Source organism: Thamnophis sirtalis, unplaced genomic scaffold (genome assembly GCF_051295495.1).
Source record: "Thamnophis sirtalis isolate CommonGarterSnake01/CBP01778 unplaced genomic scaffold, rThaSir2_p1.2 scaffold_1, whole genome shotgun sequence".
Lineage (NCBI taxonomy): Eukaryota > Metazoa > Chordata > Lepidosauria > Squamata > Natricidae > Thamnophis > Thamnophis sirtalis.
In genome coordinates, this window is record NW_028261381.1 from 174124863 (window position 1) to 174139830 (window position 14968).

Below are 14968 nucleotides of genomic sequence, written 5' to 3' on the forward strand. Positions count from 1 at the left end.
TCATTTTACCCACCTCGGAAGGATGGAAGGCTGAGTCAACCCTGAGCCGGTGAGATTTGAACAGCCGAACTGCAGAACTGCAGAACTGCAGTCAGCTGAAGTAGCCTGCAGTGCTGCATTTAACCACTGCGCCACCTCGGCTCATAGAAGAGTATCATCAAGAATGATTTGCAGACTCAAAAGCAAACTGAGGAAGAAAGGGAGGAAGAGGATGCTGAAATGTATGAAGATAAAGAACAAGGAAGCACTGAAGAACAAACACCAACAGATATTAGCTGAGAAAATAAAGCATCAAATGGAAGATGCTGAAAGAACACGTTTGCCAAAGCTGAACCAAGGGAACGGAAAGAATTGAGAAAGGTAGTAAAAAAGGTCAATGAAGCTGTGCAAACCATTCAAACCACTACATTAGCTAAAACAAACCAGCTGATGTATGCAGCAGCCTCCATAACCACCAAAGAATTGGGTTTGAAAATACAAAAGAACCAAAGAGGCGAGAAGAGGAAGCCTAAATGGAAAATCCGGTTGGAATTGAAGATTAAAAAATTTCGTGGAGACTTGAGCAACTTGAAGAACCTAAGGCAAGGTCAGCTAAAGAACAAGCAGGTCAAAAACAGCCTGGAAGCAAGATACGATTTGGATAATAAAAAGATTGTGATAGTAATTGAAGAGCTGAAGCAGAGGGTTGTTGCTGTTGCTGAAAAGATTAAAAGATATGAAAACCGAGTAACTCAATTCAAGGAAAACTCACAGTTCAGAGCAAATCAGCACCAGTTTTATAAGAGCTTAGAAAGTGGAGATGGAGTAACAACAAATGAAAAGCCTGATAAAGAGAAAGCTCTGAAATTCTGGAAGAATTTGTGGGAAAACAACAAGAAGCACAACAGAAATGCAAAATGGATCAAACAGATTGTGGATTCTACTAAAGTGCATAAAATGGAAGATGTGAAAATAACAAAAGAAATGGTGCAAAGACAGTCAAGAAAAGTGAAGAGCTGGAGTGCACCTGGACCAGATGAGTTACATGGCTTCTGGTTAAAAGCACTTACAAGTGTGCACAAAAGACTGGCAGCCCAAATGAACCAGATCTTAAAAACACCTGAAAATGACGAATGGATGACAACTGGAAGGACATTTTTGATCCTAAAAGATAAAGAAAAAGGAAAGGAACCTGGAAACTATAGGCCAATCACCTGTTTGCCAACAACATACAAGCTCCTTACTGGTATCATTGCATACCAAATTTATGGATACTTGGAAAGAAATAACTTGCTTCCTGTAGAACAGAAAGGATGCTACAAAAATTCAAGAGGCACAAAGGATCAACTGCTGATTGACAAACTAATCCTAAAGAATTCAAAGAAAAGACGAACCAACCTGTTCATGGCTTGGATAGGCTATAAGAAAGCATTTGATTCAGTTCCCCTTAGCTGGATCAAGAAATGCCTGAAAATCTTTGGCATCAGCAGCAACATACAAAAATTCATGGAAACTTCAATGAACCTCTGGAAAACGAAGCTTATAGCTAATGAAGAAGTACTGGGTGAAGTTGAAATTAAACGAGGCATTTTCCATGGTGATTCCCTTTTACCCCTACTTTTTATACTCTTGATGCTACCACTGACAATCATTTTGAAGAAGATGAACTATGGATACAAACTTGTAAAGAAAGGACTGAAAATTTTGCACTTGGTGTACATGGACGATTTGAAGCTGTTTGGTAAAACAAAAGCTGAAGTGAATTTATTAATTGAAAGCACAAAAGAATTTAGCCAAGACATTGGTATGCAGTTTGGAATTGACAGATGTTCAACAATGGCAACCAAAGCAGACATGGTCATAGAAGATGATGGAATAGAACTTGAGAATGAAGAAATGATAAAGGCAGTAAATCCAGAAGAAGGCTACAAGTACTTGGGGATTTTAGAGGCCTCTGACTAATGCATAATAAAGTCAAGGAATTAACTTCAGCCAAGTACATTCGATGAATTCGCAAGATATTAAAGTCCAAATTGGGTGGAGGAAACATCATAAAAGCCATAAATACCTGGGCTATACCTGTGATTCGATACTCTTCAGGAATAATTGACTGGACCCAGATGGAGTTGGACAATTTGGACAGAAAAACAAGGAAGCTTATGACAATGAATCATGCTTTGCACCCTAAAAGTGATATTGACCGATTACATCTACCAAGAGCAGAGGGTGGTTGAGGACTCCTACAAGTAAAACAGACTGTGGAAGTAGAAAAACACAGCTTGTATGATTACATCCAGAAAAGTGAAGAACCAATGATTAAGGAAGTAAGTAAAGGAGGCCTTTCAAAGACAACTAAGTCAAAAGCTGAATATAAGAAAGAAGTAATTGAGAAGCGAGCTGAAAATTGGAAAAACAAAGCTATGCTTAGCCAATACTTGAAAAATATTGAAGGCAAAGCTGACCAAAAACTAACTTGGAACTGGTTAAGATCAGGAGCACTGAAAAAAGAAACAGAAGGCTTTATTTTGGCAGCTCAAGGACAAGCCTTAACCACAAACTGCATGAAAGCAGAAATTCAACATGTTACCACCAACAGCAAATGTCGCCTCTGTAATGAGAAAGACGAGACAGTCGACCACTTGATCAGTGGGTGCAGCAAAATTTCACAAACTGACTACCTACAATGCTATGACCGCGTTGCTAAGATCATTCACTGGAAATTGTGCCAAAAGTTTGGATTTGAGTACAGAATAAACCACTGGGACCATCAGGTTCAGAAGGTTTTAGAGAATGAGAAAGTCAAGATCTTGTGGGACTTCAGAATCCAGACTGACAGGCACCTGGCCCACAACACACTTGACATAACAATAGTTGAAAAGAAGAAAGTATGGTTCATTGACATTGCAATACCTGGAGATGCACGAATTGAAGATAAACAGCAAGAAAAAATAACAAAGTACCGGGACTTGCAAATTGAAGTTGAGCGACTGTGGAAAAAGAAATCGTGTGTTGTCCCGATTGTAATTGGAGCCCTTGGAGCAATACCCAAAGGGCTACCTCACTATTTGGAAATTCTAAATTTATCAGACTTGAACATTCTGATTCTACAAAAAACCACCCTACTTGGAACAGCTTATATCCTCCGACGTTACCTTAACAGTTCCTAGGTCCTTGGTTAGGACTTGAGCTGTTGAGCTACCAACCAGCCCCAAAGGCTGTGAATCTCACCAAAGATTAAAATGATGATGATGATGATGATGATGATGATGATGATGATGATGATGATGATGAAGGAGGAGGAGGAAAACCAAAGCTTTGCATGGACAGCACTTGAAAAACATTGAAGGAAAATGTGATGACAACTTGACATGGATATGGCTTAAGATGGGAACCATCAAGAAAGAAACGGAAGGCTTAATACTGGCTGCTCAAGAACAAGCATTACAAAGTAATGCCATGAAAGCGAAGATACAAAAATCCACCCACAACCCAAATTGCCGACTTTGCAATAACAAAGTATTTCACATTTAATAAGTGAATGCAGCAAAATTGCACAAACTGATTACAAAGCTAGACATGAACGAGTTGCTAAATTAATCCACTGGTCATTATGTAAAAATATGATTTACCCGTATTCAGAAAGTCATGGGAACATAAAGTGAAAAAAAGTTATCGAAAATGAGAAGGTGAAGATCTTGTGGGACTTTTGAATACAAACGGATCGTCATTTGGAGCACAACACGCCAGATGTTACAGTTGTAGAGGGCCGAAGTGTACAGTTTATTGATATCGCTGTTCCTGGAGATGCTAGAGTCGAAGAAAAAGAACTAGAAAAAATCATGAAATATCGCCACCTGGCCATTGAAACTACACGGCTATGGATGAAGCATGTAGCAGTGATACCCATTGTCATTGCGGCACTTGGCACCATGTCCAAGAATTTTACAAGATACATCCACAAATTTCAGCTTCCTGCAATAACACCACCGGAATTGCAAAAACTGCGCCACTTGGAACATCTTATATTTTAAGAAAGTACTTGGTTGATACCTAGGACTCTGGCAGCAAACTGTATCAGCCATTAGCACCAGTCACTGGTGTTTATAATGCATTTTTGAATGTTCAGTTGGCTGAATTTCATGTTTAATGAATAAAGTATATAATAATAATAAAAAGAATCCCAGCTGCTATACTTTGCTGGCATAACATGATAGTAACCGGTTTTCTTAAAATTCTAATTTTAGCACTCAAATTATTTCCAAGGGGATTGCACATCCAGGCAGTTGGCTTTGAAGCAGGCAAATCCCTGGAGGGAATTTTAGTGCATGAAATATCTCAGTGCGAGGCTGATGCAGGTAGGGCCTGTATGGGGTTTTTTATTTGCCAACAGCAAATGAGCTTCTTCCTCTCTTGGTCCACAGGAAAAGTGCCATCAGTACTGGCCGGCCGAGAGGTCTGCACGGTATCAGTACTTTGTGGTGGACCCCATGGCTGAATATAACATGCCTCAATACATCCTCCGAGAATTCAAGGTCACCGATGCCAGGGTAAGTCAGATGCCAGATTCCCATCCTGTACCAGCTTTCCAGGATCAGACGGTGCTCAAGTGTCAGGAAAGGAATTGGTCCTGAATACAGATTGTTGGAAGAGGACCGGGTTGGGCCATAGATCAGGCTGAGCCGTGGAACTGTGTGGTCCCCCTCTGTTGTGGATCAGTTGGGCTGTGGATCTGTGTGATTGTCGTCAGTGAGATTCCCTGGGGAGGAAGATCTCTTAGGGGTTTTTTATTTTAGCATCCTCCATCTAGCCTCCCACGAGCCAGATAACGTTACAGCCTCAACTTTATTTTTACATACTTAGCAAACATTAGCCATTCCTGTAACCACAAACCACAGGTAGTGCTCGACTTAAGACCATTCATTTAGTGGCTGTTTGAAGTTACAACGGCACTGAGAAAATGTGACTTATGACCGTTTTTCACACTTACGATGTTGCAGCATCTCCACGTGGTCACGTGAACAGAATTCGAACACTTGGCTACTGGTTCATATTTATGACAGTGCCGGTGTCCCAGAGTCATGTGATCCCCTTTTACGACCACCCGACTAGCAAAGTCAATGCTGAAGCCAGATTCCCTTAACAGCCATGTTGCTAAGTTAACAACTGCAGTGATTCACTAAGCTACGATGGCAAGAAAGTTTGTAAAAATGGGGCAAAACTCACTTAGCAACTGTCTTGCTTAGCAACAGAAGTTTCAGGCTCAATTGTGGTTGTAAGTCGAGGACTACCTGTAATCTAATCGGCCCATCCCAAAGTCAGCACAGGTTGTCTATAGAATATATTGAGTTTTCTGACACACACACGCACATACACAGACACACACACCGTGGCCATCCCTGTAATTCTTAGCCTACATGTTTATGTACAGTATGGATGTGACAAAGTAGTGGACCAGAAGAATGCTGTCGATATAGTTTACTTGGACTTCAGTAAGGCATTTGATAAGGTAGACCATAACCTACTACTAGATAAAGTAGAAGAATGGGGGTTGGACAGCATCACCACCAGATGGATTTGTAACTGGCTGACCAACCACACTCAACGTGTAGTCCTCAATGGAACTGCATCTTCATGGAGGGAAGTATGCAGTGGAGTGCCCCAAGGCTCTGTTTTGGGCCCAGTACTCTTCAACATCCTCATCAATGATTTGGATGAGGAAATAGATGGGGAACTCATCAAATTTGCAGATGACACCAAGCTGGCAGGAATAGCCAACACTCCAGAAGACAGGCTCAAGATACAGAAGGATCTTGACAAACTTGAGCATTGGCACTATCTAATAAAATGAAATTCAACGGTGAAAAGAGTAAGGTTCTACATTTAGGCAAGAAAAACGAAATACCCAGATACAGTATAGTTGGTACCTTGCTCAATAGTAGTAACTATGAAAGGGATCTTGGAGTCCTAGTGGACAACCATTTAAATAGGAGCCAGCCGTGTGCAGCAGCTGCCAAAAAAGCCAACACAGTTCTAGGCTGCATAAACAAAGTGATAGAATCAAGATCACGTGAAGGGTTAATACCACTTTATAAGGCCTTGGTAAGGCCACACTTGGAATACGGCATTCAGTTTTGGTCGCCACGATGTAGAAAAGATGTGGAGACTCTAGAAAGAGTGCAGAGAAGAGCAACAAAGATGATTAGGGGACTGGAGGATAAAACATATGAAGAACAGTTGCAGGAACTGGATATGTCTAATGTTTAATGAAAAGAAGGACTAGGGGAGACATGACAGCAGTCTTCCAATATCTCAGGGGCTGCCACAAAGAAGAGGGAGTCAAACTATTTTCCAAGGCACCTGAGGGTAGAACAAGAAGCAATGGGTGGAAACTAATCAAGGAGAGAAGCAACTTAGAACTGAGGAGAAATTTCCTGACAGTTAGAACAATTAATCAGTGGAACAGAAGTTGCCTCCAGAAGTTGTGAATGCCCCAACACTGGAAGTTTTTAAGAAGATGTTGGATAACCATTTGTCTGAAACGGTTTAGGGTTTCCTGCCTAGGCAGGGGGTTGGACTAGAAGACCTCCAGGGTCCCTTCCAACTCTGCTATTGTATTGTATTGACCAGCTAACCTAAACAAAGTGATGCTGGGCAGCTTACAAGTGAAAACAAACCAAGGTTAAAGCAACAGTCGATAATATCAGTAATGGGTCAGCTGGCTCACCGTTTTCTGATGAGTGCTTGGCTTATCCTGATTCCAACACAGGGGAATAACCAAGTTTTTAAAACATTTCTAAATGCCAGCAAAATCAGGGCATCTTTTGTTTTGTGAATGGAGCCAATAAACATTCTTGGATGAGGCCTGAGATTAACACCCCACCACCACAAATAAACTTTATTTCTACTAGAGAAGCAAAAACCACACGATTGACAGAAGTCTCCAGTACAGGTAATCCTCGACTTACGGCCACAATTGGGACCAGAATTTCCATCGCTATGTAAGGCAGTTGCTAAGTGAGCCATGCTCGATATTGTGACCTCTTTTGCCGTTGCTATAAAGCAAATTGCCTCAGTTGTTAAGTGAAACACACAGTCGTTAAGGGAATCCAGTGTCCTCTACTGAGTTTTCCTGTCGGAAGCTGTCTGGGAAAGGTTGCAAGTGGGGATCCCATGAATTTGGGACACTGCAACTGTCATAAATACAGAGTTGCCAAGTGTCCAAATTTTGATGATGTGTCTGTGGGGATCCTGCGATGGTCACAAATGTGAAGACCAGGCGTAAGTAAGTCATTTTTTTTCAGGGCCATGGTAACTTTGAACACCTGTTTTTACACCTTCAATTCTTTTTTCTTATTATCATTTCTAGGATGGCCAGTCTAGAACCGTGCGCCAGTTCCAGTTCACCGACTGGCCGGAACAAGGTGTGCCAAAATCCGGCGAAGGCTTTATCGATTTCATTGGGCAGGTGCACAAAACTAAGGAGCAGTTTGGACAAGACGGACCGATTTCCGTCCACTGCAGGTACATACAGCCAAGAAGAGACTGGGCTGCTATCTGTCAGAAATGGTGTATGGTCTGCTTGGGCCGGGGGTTGGACTAGATGACCTACAAGGTCCCTTCCAACGCTGTGAATCTGTAAACTATTTTAATAGGGGAGCTGCCAACCCACTTGCTCTTTCAAATCTTGTTTAATCGTGAATTTAATTTTTGTCTTTCATTGTACCACATGTAAATTGTTTATGCCACTTATTTAATGCCAGTATTTTATTGGAATCATCAGGAGCAGAAAATATTTGTAAATCTGTAAACTTTCCCAAAACACCGAAGGTTTTCCTACCCTCTAAAGGAAAAGAAATTATCTTTTCAGGATTTTTTGGGTCTTTATACCTGTCTGTCTCATTGACACAGGCAGTCCATGATTTATGATCTCATTTAAACCCAAAATTTCCATGGCTAAGCAAGCGTTAAAGCGAGTTTTGCACCGTTTTACAACCTTTCTTACCACAGCTGTTAAGTGAATCACCGCAGATGTTAAGTCGGCAACACAGTTGTTAAGCGAATCCGGTTTCCCCATTGACTTTGATCGTCAGAAGGTCACAAAAGGGGATTATGTGACCCCGGGACACTGCAACCGTCATATATATGAGCCAGCTGCCAGATGGTCCAAACTGGGCCATTCCCATTGCAGAAAAGCTGAACCTCCTTTCCAAAGCAGCCTTCTCTCAACGGGGAATTTGATGTTGCACAACAGGCATTGCTGACCTCTTTACCACTCTCCATGCACGGAGATCGCCAGTCCCCGAGAGTTTCACTATTCCCCTTCCCTGGAGCTAAAATTACATCGTTGGGCTGTTCTGTTCTGCTCCTTCACTTCCCCTCCGCCCACTTCCCCTAAAACATTGAGCCCTGATTTCCAGCTCACCTGCGGATGCGCAAAGGAGCCCTTCCTCCATCAGTTTCCTTTCCCCGCCAGTCTTGTTAATTGATAAAGGATTTCTTTGTAGAACGGAGAGGAACTAACTGGCTAAATAGCCCATTCAGTGGTTAGATGTTGACCTCCTGGTAAATTGCAAAGCTTTAAATTCTGTTTTCTGCAGCTCTGGGGAATAAGAGATTAGAGCGGAGTGTTGTTTGCCGATCGAGGGGAATTGGTAGCTCAGGGCTGAACTGTAGGGGTCTTTGGTGCTGTCTGAACTTAGTTATTTTCTTGTAGATGTTTGCCCAAATAGGTGGCATCATCAGTGCTACAAGGGTGGGGTACAGAAGAGCAGGAAAAAGAGGAGGAGGACTGTGGGGTGATTGGTGCCCTCTGAGCTTAGTGCTTTTTTTTTTGAAGATGCTTCATCACCCAATTAGGTGATACCATCTTTGCTAGAAGGGGTTGGGGTTTGTGGAGAGGAGGAAGACTGTGGCATCCTTGGTGCTTGGTAGTTTTCTTGCAGATGTTTCATTACCCAACTAGGTAGCATCATCAGCGCTAGAGGGGAGTGATCAGATCACATTGGTCTCTGTTCATCTTTCTACTCCAAACTACTCAGAAAAGAATCTTGGGAACACAGAACCCATCCACCTTTTTTTTTCCTAAGATACCCCAAAAGATGGGGAGCCATCCCAGCTTCCAGACGATAAAATCCCCCAGACATTGCTTAGTAATCTGTGATTAAAGCTTTCGGTGATTATGCATCTTACGCATCGGCAGGCAGACTAAGGACCCTCTGCCTGGGGGCTCGTGGGATTCCACCTTGGCACTGAGAGATCTGTCTCGTGGGTGGGGGCACCCCATCTCCTTCCCTACCTCTGCTTCTGACTGGCTAAAGCCGAAGGGATCTTGCAAATCCAGCCAAGGACCTGGCATGGGGGTCCATTGACAGGCTGCTGTAGCTCCTACACACAGGTTTGCAGGTCGGCCTCCTCTGATTCACTCGCGATTCTTTCTGAGGCCAGCTGCTTTTTCTTGGCATCCCCTGCCTCAATTTGGGAGGGGGACAGAGGACGCTGACCGCATAGGCAGCAGCATACACAACTGCTTCCCAAAAGCTTTCCTGGCAAAGAGTTGGAGACCCTTTTTGCATGTATTGATTTATTAAATTTAGATTCCAACCATCTCCTTCTGAAAAGCTACTGTGGGCATCTTTAACAGTTAAAATGTTGATTTCTTTTTATCATTCTAAATAATAGAATAATAGTTCTTCTACTCCAGCCCCGAGCTGAAGCAGGAGACTCTAAATTTCTTTCAGACAAGTGGCTGCCCGGTCTCTTGTTAGAAGCCTCCAGTGATGGAGCATCCACAACTTCTGAAGCCAAGTTATTCCCCTGGTTAATTGTCCTCACCATTAGGAAGTTTCTCCTTAATTCCAGGTTGCTTCTCTCCTTGATTAGTTTCCACCCATTGTTTCTTACCCTGCCTTCAGGTGCTTTGAGAATAGGATGACCCCATCTTCTTTGGGGCAGCCCCTCAAATATTGGAAGACTGATATCATGTCACCCCTAGTCCTTCTTTTCTCTAGACTAGAGGTACCCAATTCCTGCAACCATTTTTCATAAGTTTTAGCCTCTGATCCACTTATCATCTTTGTTGATCTGCTCTGCACTCCTTCCAGGGTCTCAAATGTTTTTTATATTGTGGTGACCAAAACTGGATACAATATTCCAAGTGTGCTCTTACCATAAATATAATAAAGTATATTTAAATATATATATAATAAAATACTAGAATGGAATGGAATGGAATAATGGGATGGGATGGGCCAGGGGCTGGTGGGAGTTTAGTGTTTGCTTTTCCTCCAAGAAATGGATATATTTGAGATTCTTTAAATGAAGGATTGGACACCCCATGTTATTGATCTTAGTAATGCAAGAAAAGATGGACTGAAAAATGGCCAGGCTGGGCTGAATTGAAGAGTCCTTGTATTAGCCATCATTGTGGTTGGAGGCTTTGAGTTCATTTGCAGGTTGATTAAGCCAAGGGCAGAATTGGTGGGACTGTGCTATACTTTGCATCAGTGTCTCATTAAAACCACTGTGTCTTTTCTCCGAATTGTGCTGCAGCTGTGGGAGGTAGCTGCTTTACAGAGTGCCTTTCTTTAAAGGTCCATCTCTTGCTTTCCGATCCAAAGCTCTCTTTCGCCCTAATTCTCCCGTCCTGGCAACCCTTAGGGTTTCTTCCGGGAATGAGAGAACATGTAGTCCAGCCTCTCTGAACTGAGGCCGCATGTCTGCTTCATGCCTAGCCTGGCGAATGATGGGCTTCCTCGCAGGCCCTCCACACACATCGATGTCCCTCTCTTCTTTCTTGGCAGTGCGGGAGTAGGCAGGACCGGCGTCTTCATCACGCTAAGCATCGTACTGGAGAGGATGCGCTACGAAGGGGTGGTGGACATCTTCCAGACCGTGAAGATGCTGAGGACACAACGGCCCGCCATGGTACAGACAGAGGTGAGAAGGAGAGCTTCACTTCACGTTGGACCCACTCAAGACTCAGAAGGGTTGGGTCAGGGGAAAGAAGGGGGGATCAGCACTTCCCCCTACCACCCCCAAAAGCGTTACCTCCACCCCACCCTTCCCCTGACCACACCCTTGCTCCAAAATGGGGACAAGAGTGGAGAGGACTTCTGCTGAGGGCTTCAGGGAGGAGCATCCAACCTTTCCCTAGAGCAGTGTTTCTCAACCTTGGCCACTTGAAGATGTCCGGACTTCAACTCCCAGAATTCCCCAGCCAGCATTCGCTGGCTGGGGAATTCTGGGAGTTGAAGTCCAGACATCTTCAAGTGGCCAAGGTTGAGAAACACTGCCCTAGAGGACCCTTTCTTCCTGCAAAGTAGCAAAGCCCAGCAGGCATCATTCACATGGGCACCCAGGTACACAGGGAAGCCTCTTAACGCTCAAACCAATATTGGGGTGTGTTTTTCAAAAGAGTCAGGAAGAGAAATCCCTGGCAGGGTGAGAATCCTTCGGTCCCTGTATCCAGACTGTTGCATGCTGGTGGCAGGCCCATCAGTGGATTCCTTGGGGGGGCAGGGAGAAAATCGGCAGGCCTGGACACACATGTGGCGATCAAAGCTTCATCCCTTTCTTGCCCATTTTTAACCCCAGCTTTTTGTGAAATCCCACAAGATCCAGCCCTACCAAGCTGAATGTCTTTCACTCCTCAATCTGTGGGTCTTTTGGATGCTCCAAGCGATTTCTGCAAACCACCTCCGACAGGTAGATGCCAGCCCAGGCAGGCCCCTGAGACTGCGTGAGCCCAGAGTTCGAATTCCCACTTGGCCAGGAATCTCCCAAATGCGACACGGGACCTGTGCTTTTTCTGCCGCCTGGTCCGCTCTATAGGAGTGTTGTGTAATGACTGAAATCAACCAGAGATCTTCACAGCAGCGCCCACTTTACAGATCCAATAAATAAGAACCCGTGTGGGTCTCTAGCTGATTCATCCTGGCCTGTTATGCATTTTAGGGCAATTTATTTATTTATCAAAATCTATTTGGTGGCTATCTTGGTTTCCCACAACTTTGGGCAGTTTAAAATCCAATAAACTAAATTATAAAAGTTCAAAATAGTAAGACGCCAGGCTAGATATCAGTAAGTAAGATATGTTATATCTTAGTAGGATATCAGGCTAGAAACATGGAGATGATGGTGAGTTCTAGTTCCGCCTTAGCCATGAAAGCCAGCTGGGTGACTTTGGGGCAGTCACCAGGAGACTGGAAGTTCTAGTTGCACCTTAGACAGAAAAGCCAGCTGGGTGACTTTGGGCTAATCGTCAGGAGATGGGGAGTTCTAGCCCTGCCTTAGCCATAGAAGTCGGCTGGGTGACTTTGGGCCGGTCCCTCTCCCTCGGCCCAGGGTTGTGGTGGGGGAAACAAGAGATAGAAATTGTGTTGGACATTGAGTTATTTGTACACATAATGAAGGCAGGATAGAAAGAAATAAAATTAAGATAAATAAACAGGTCAATGGAGCAAATAAATAACCGGGCTCTCCTTCCTTCCCACCACAGGACGAATACCAGTTCTGCTATCAGGCCGCCCTGGAATACCTGGGGAGTTTCGACCACTATGCAACATAATAAGGGAAAGGAAACTTCTCAAAAGCCATTCGTTGTGCAGAACTCCTAACACTTTTCAGCCTGCAAGGCTCCTGTTTGAGCGACGCGAAGCTAAGCCTCCACCTTTCTAAACACCTACAGACTGAATCAGAAAAAAACGCTGCCTCGCCGGGAAGGAGGCGCCAGGGGAGACCCCCAGCAGCGACACCACCCCCTCCTTCTCCCGAGGTGCCGCTGCATCTCCAAAAGGGACTTTCCCCCCCTTCTCGGCCTGTGTTTCGGAAACCCCGGAGCCCACCCCCCAGGGTGGCTGCGAACCAGGGCAGGGATTTTTTCTCCCCCTTCTTTTTCCCTTCTTTTTAAGTGGCGAACTTGTTGTTCTTACCTCATCTGGTGTCGACGGTGTGGGGAGCCCACGGACCGCTTGCAACCGAACCAAGAAACCACATGGAACCTTTTCTTATTGCAGCAGGCGCCGGCCTCGTCCACACACCTTGGAGAGCAGCGGTCCAGTTGCGGGGGGAGGGAAAGCAACCCCTGGCCAAGAACCAGAGAGAGGCAGAGAGAGAGAGAGAAAAAACCTACAACAACCGATGGGGAGAATAGCAAAAGAAGAATCTGGCCACCACAAGTAATATTTTAGGGTTCAGTTGACATACTGACTAATCTTGCGGGCGGGCTTAAAGGAAGCCACTTGAGGTGTGAAAAATTAAGAGGCAAACAAGGCAAAATTTTGCATCAGGTTGGGGGTGGCAGGACTCCACACCAAGCGGGGTTGGGGGTTTTTTTCGGCTGTCCTGCGGCTTCTTTCTCAGCTTAAGCTTCTCAAACACTTTTAACATTCCTCTTCTTTTACCAACCTTCTTCCCATGTCAAAAAGCAAACCAGAACAGGCAATAAACACCTCCTCCCACCCCCCACCCCCACCCACAAGCATTTCACATTTTGCAAAAAAAGAAAAAAAAGAAATCCACAGTATTTGCCACACACGTCATCTAAACTCTGAATTTTGGAAATCTGCAATCTGCAAACACCCGTTCCAGGTTACCTTCTGTTCTCCGGATTTCAAAAGAGAGGGGGGGGGGGCAAGATGGAGATTTTGAAGGTACATTTCACAAGAGTTCCAATTTTTTTGGTTCTGTTTCGGTTGTCGTTTTTAGGAATTCTTCTCTCTGCTTTTCTGATTCCCTTTAGCCCCTATCCAAACGACTCTCTTTTTTTTATTGTTGTTGTTATCCTTGTCGTTGCTTCTCATTTATTTTTGTGGGCGTTTTTAAACTTCCCTTTCCCTGATGCCAAAGAGAAAAAAATGGCAGATTTGAAGAGAGCCTGTGGATTTTGGGGAGGGCAGAGAAAGCCCACGCGGGATACCTTCGTGCCCCAATTAAGGGTCCTCTTCACCCCTACCAGAAAGGTACTTTCCATTCAAAATCCAGGCAGAATAAGCAGACTGCAAAGATTTGGTTGCCAGGATTAGGCCCCCACCACCGAGTGGCTTTCTTTTAAAAAAAAAAGGTATCGATGTAACTCTTATAAGTGACATTTATTTCTTATTTTTATTTCCTGGGTCTCCTTTTTTTAATAGTGTAATTTTTTTCCCTTTTTTAAAAAAAATATGTAAAAATACGAAAGAATTATCAGTCAATGAATTTACAAAAAAAAAACTACTTATTTGTTCATATTATGTTTAAAGACAAGTCTATTTTTTCACTGTAGAAATGTTAACGTGTAATGGTTGTGTGACATAAGAGAAACGCCGTGCAAAATAATTGCTACTTTTACATATTGCTTTTCTACCATTTAAAAAATAATAATAGGAGAGGAGGAGGAGGAGGAGGAAGAGGAAGGAAAGGGTTCACTGCTCACATTTCAATGAAAATGTTGCTGCTTTTCTTCTTTTTTTTCCAAGAATTATGATGATTGTTGTCCATCTTCTCCCTTCTGAGGCATCTGGGGAGCCTTGCCAGAGGGGGGGAGGAATTGAAGGATCCTGGAGGGGTCTTTTGCCCCTGAATTGCCCCATTTCTCAATCTCTTCCAGGCCCCAATGAAACAGCCCCGCCCAAGAAAGCTTCCCCCCCCCCAACCACGCTGCCTTTGCATCCAGAGGAGACCCTCCCAGAATTTCCCAGACCAGAAAAAAAAATCCAATTTAAAATAATCAGTGATGCTCTTTGCCAGTCTAGGAGGGGCTGAAAATGTCGACATTTCCTGCTACTTGGGGGGGGGGGGGGTGTTTGTATGGGGGGGTGGGCGTGGATGCCAGCTGGAACGTGTCCGGGTGGACAAAAACGCAGTTCCAAAGCTCTGTTCAGCCTTAAAATACGGGGTGGCCTCAGGCTGGTCACTCTCTTGCTCTTAGCCTAACCTACCTCGCAGGGTTGTTGGGAGGAGAGAACCGCTTGGTGCGTATATCCTTCAGAGGGAGGACAAGGGACCCTCCGAA

At 44.1% G+C, this 14968-nt stretch overlaps 1 protein-coding gene across 1 annotated transcript in view; it reads left to right on the plus strand.

Annotated features, from left to right (window-relative positions):
• PTPRS (protein tyrosine phosphatase receptor type S) overlaps positions 1 to 13603 on the plus strand; it is a 257126-nt gene extending 243523 nt beyond the window's left edge. The window contains exons 32-35 of the mRNA XM_087703332.1: positions 4401 to 4526; positions 7346 to 7500; positions 10779 to 10914; positions 12476 to 13603. Coding sequence (XP_087559458.1) covers positions 4401 to 4526; positions 7346 to 7500; positions 10779 to 10914; positions 12476 to 12544 — 486 coding nt within the window. The 3' untranslated portion in view covers positions 12545 to 13603. The remainder of the gene's footprint in view (positions 1 to 4400; positions 4527 to 7345; positions 7501 to 10778; positions 10915 to 12475) is intronic.
• The last annotated feature ends 1365 nt before the right edge of the window (positions 13604 to 14968 follow it).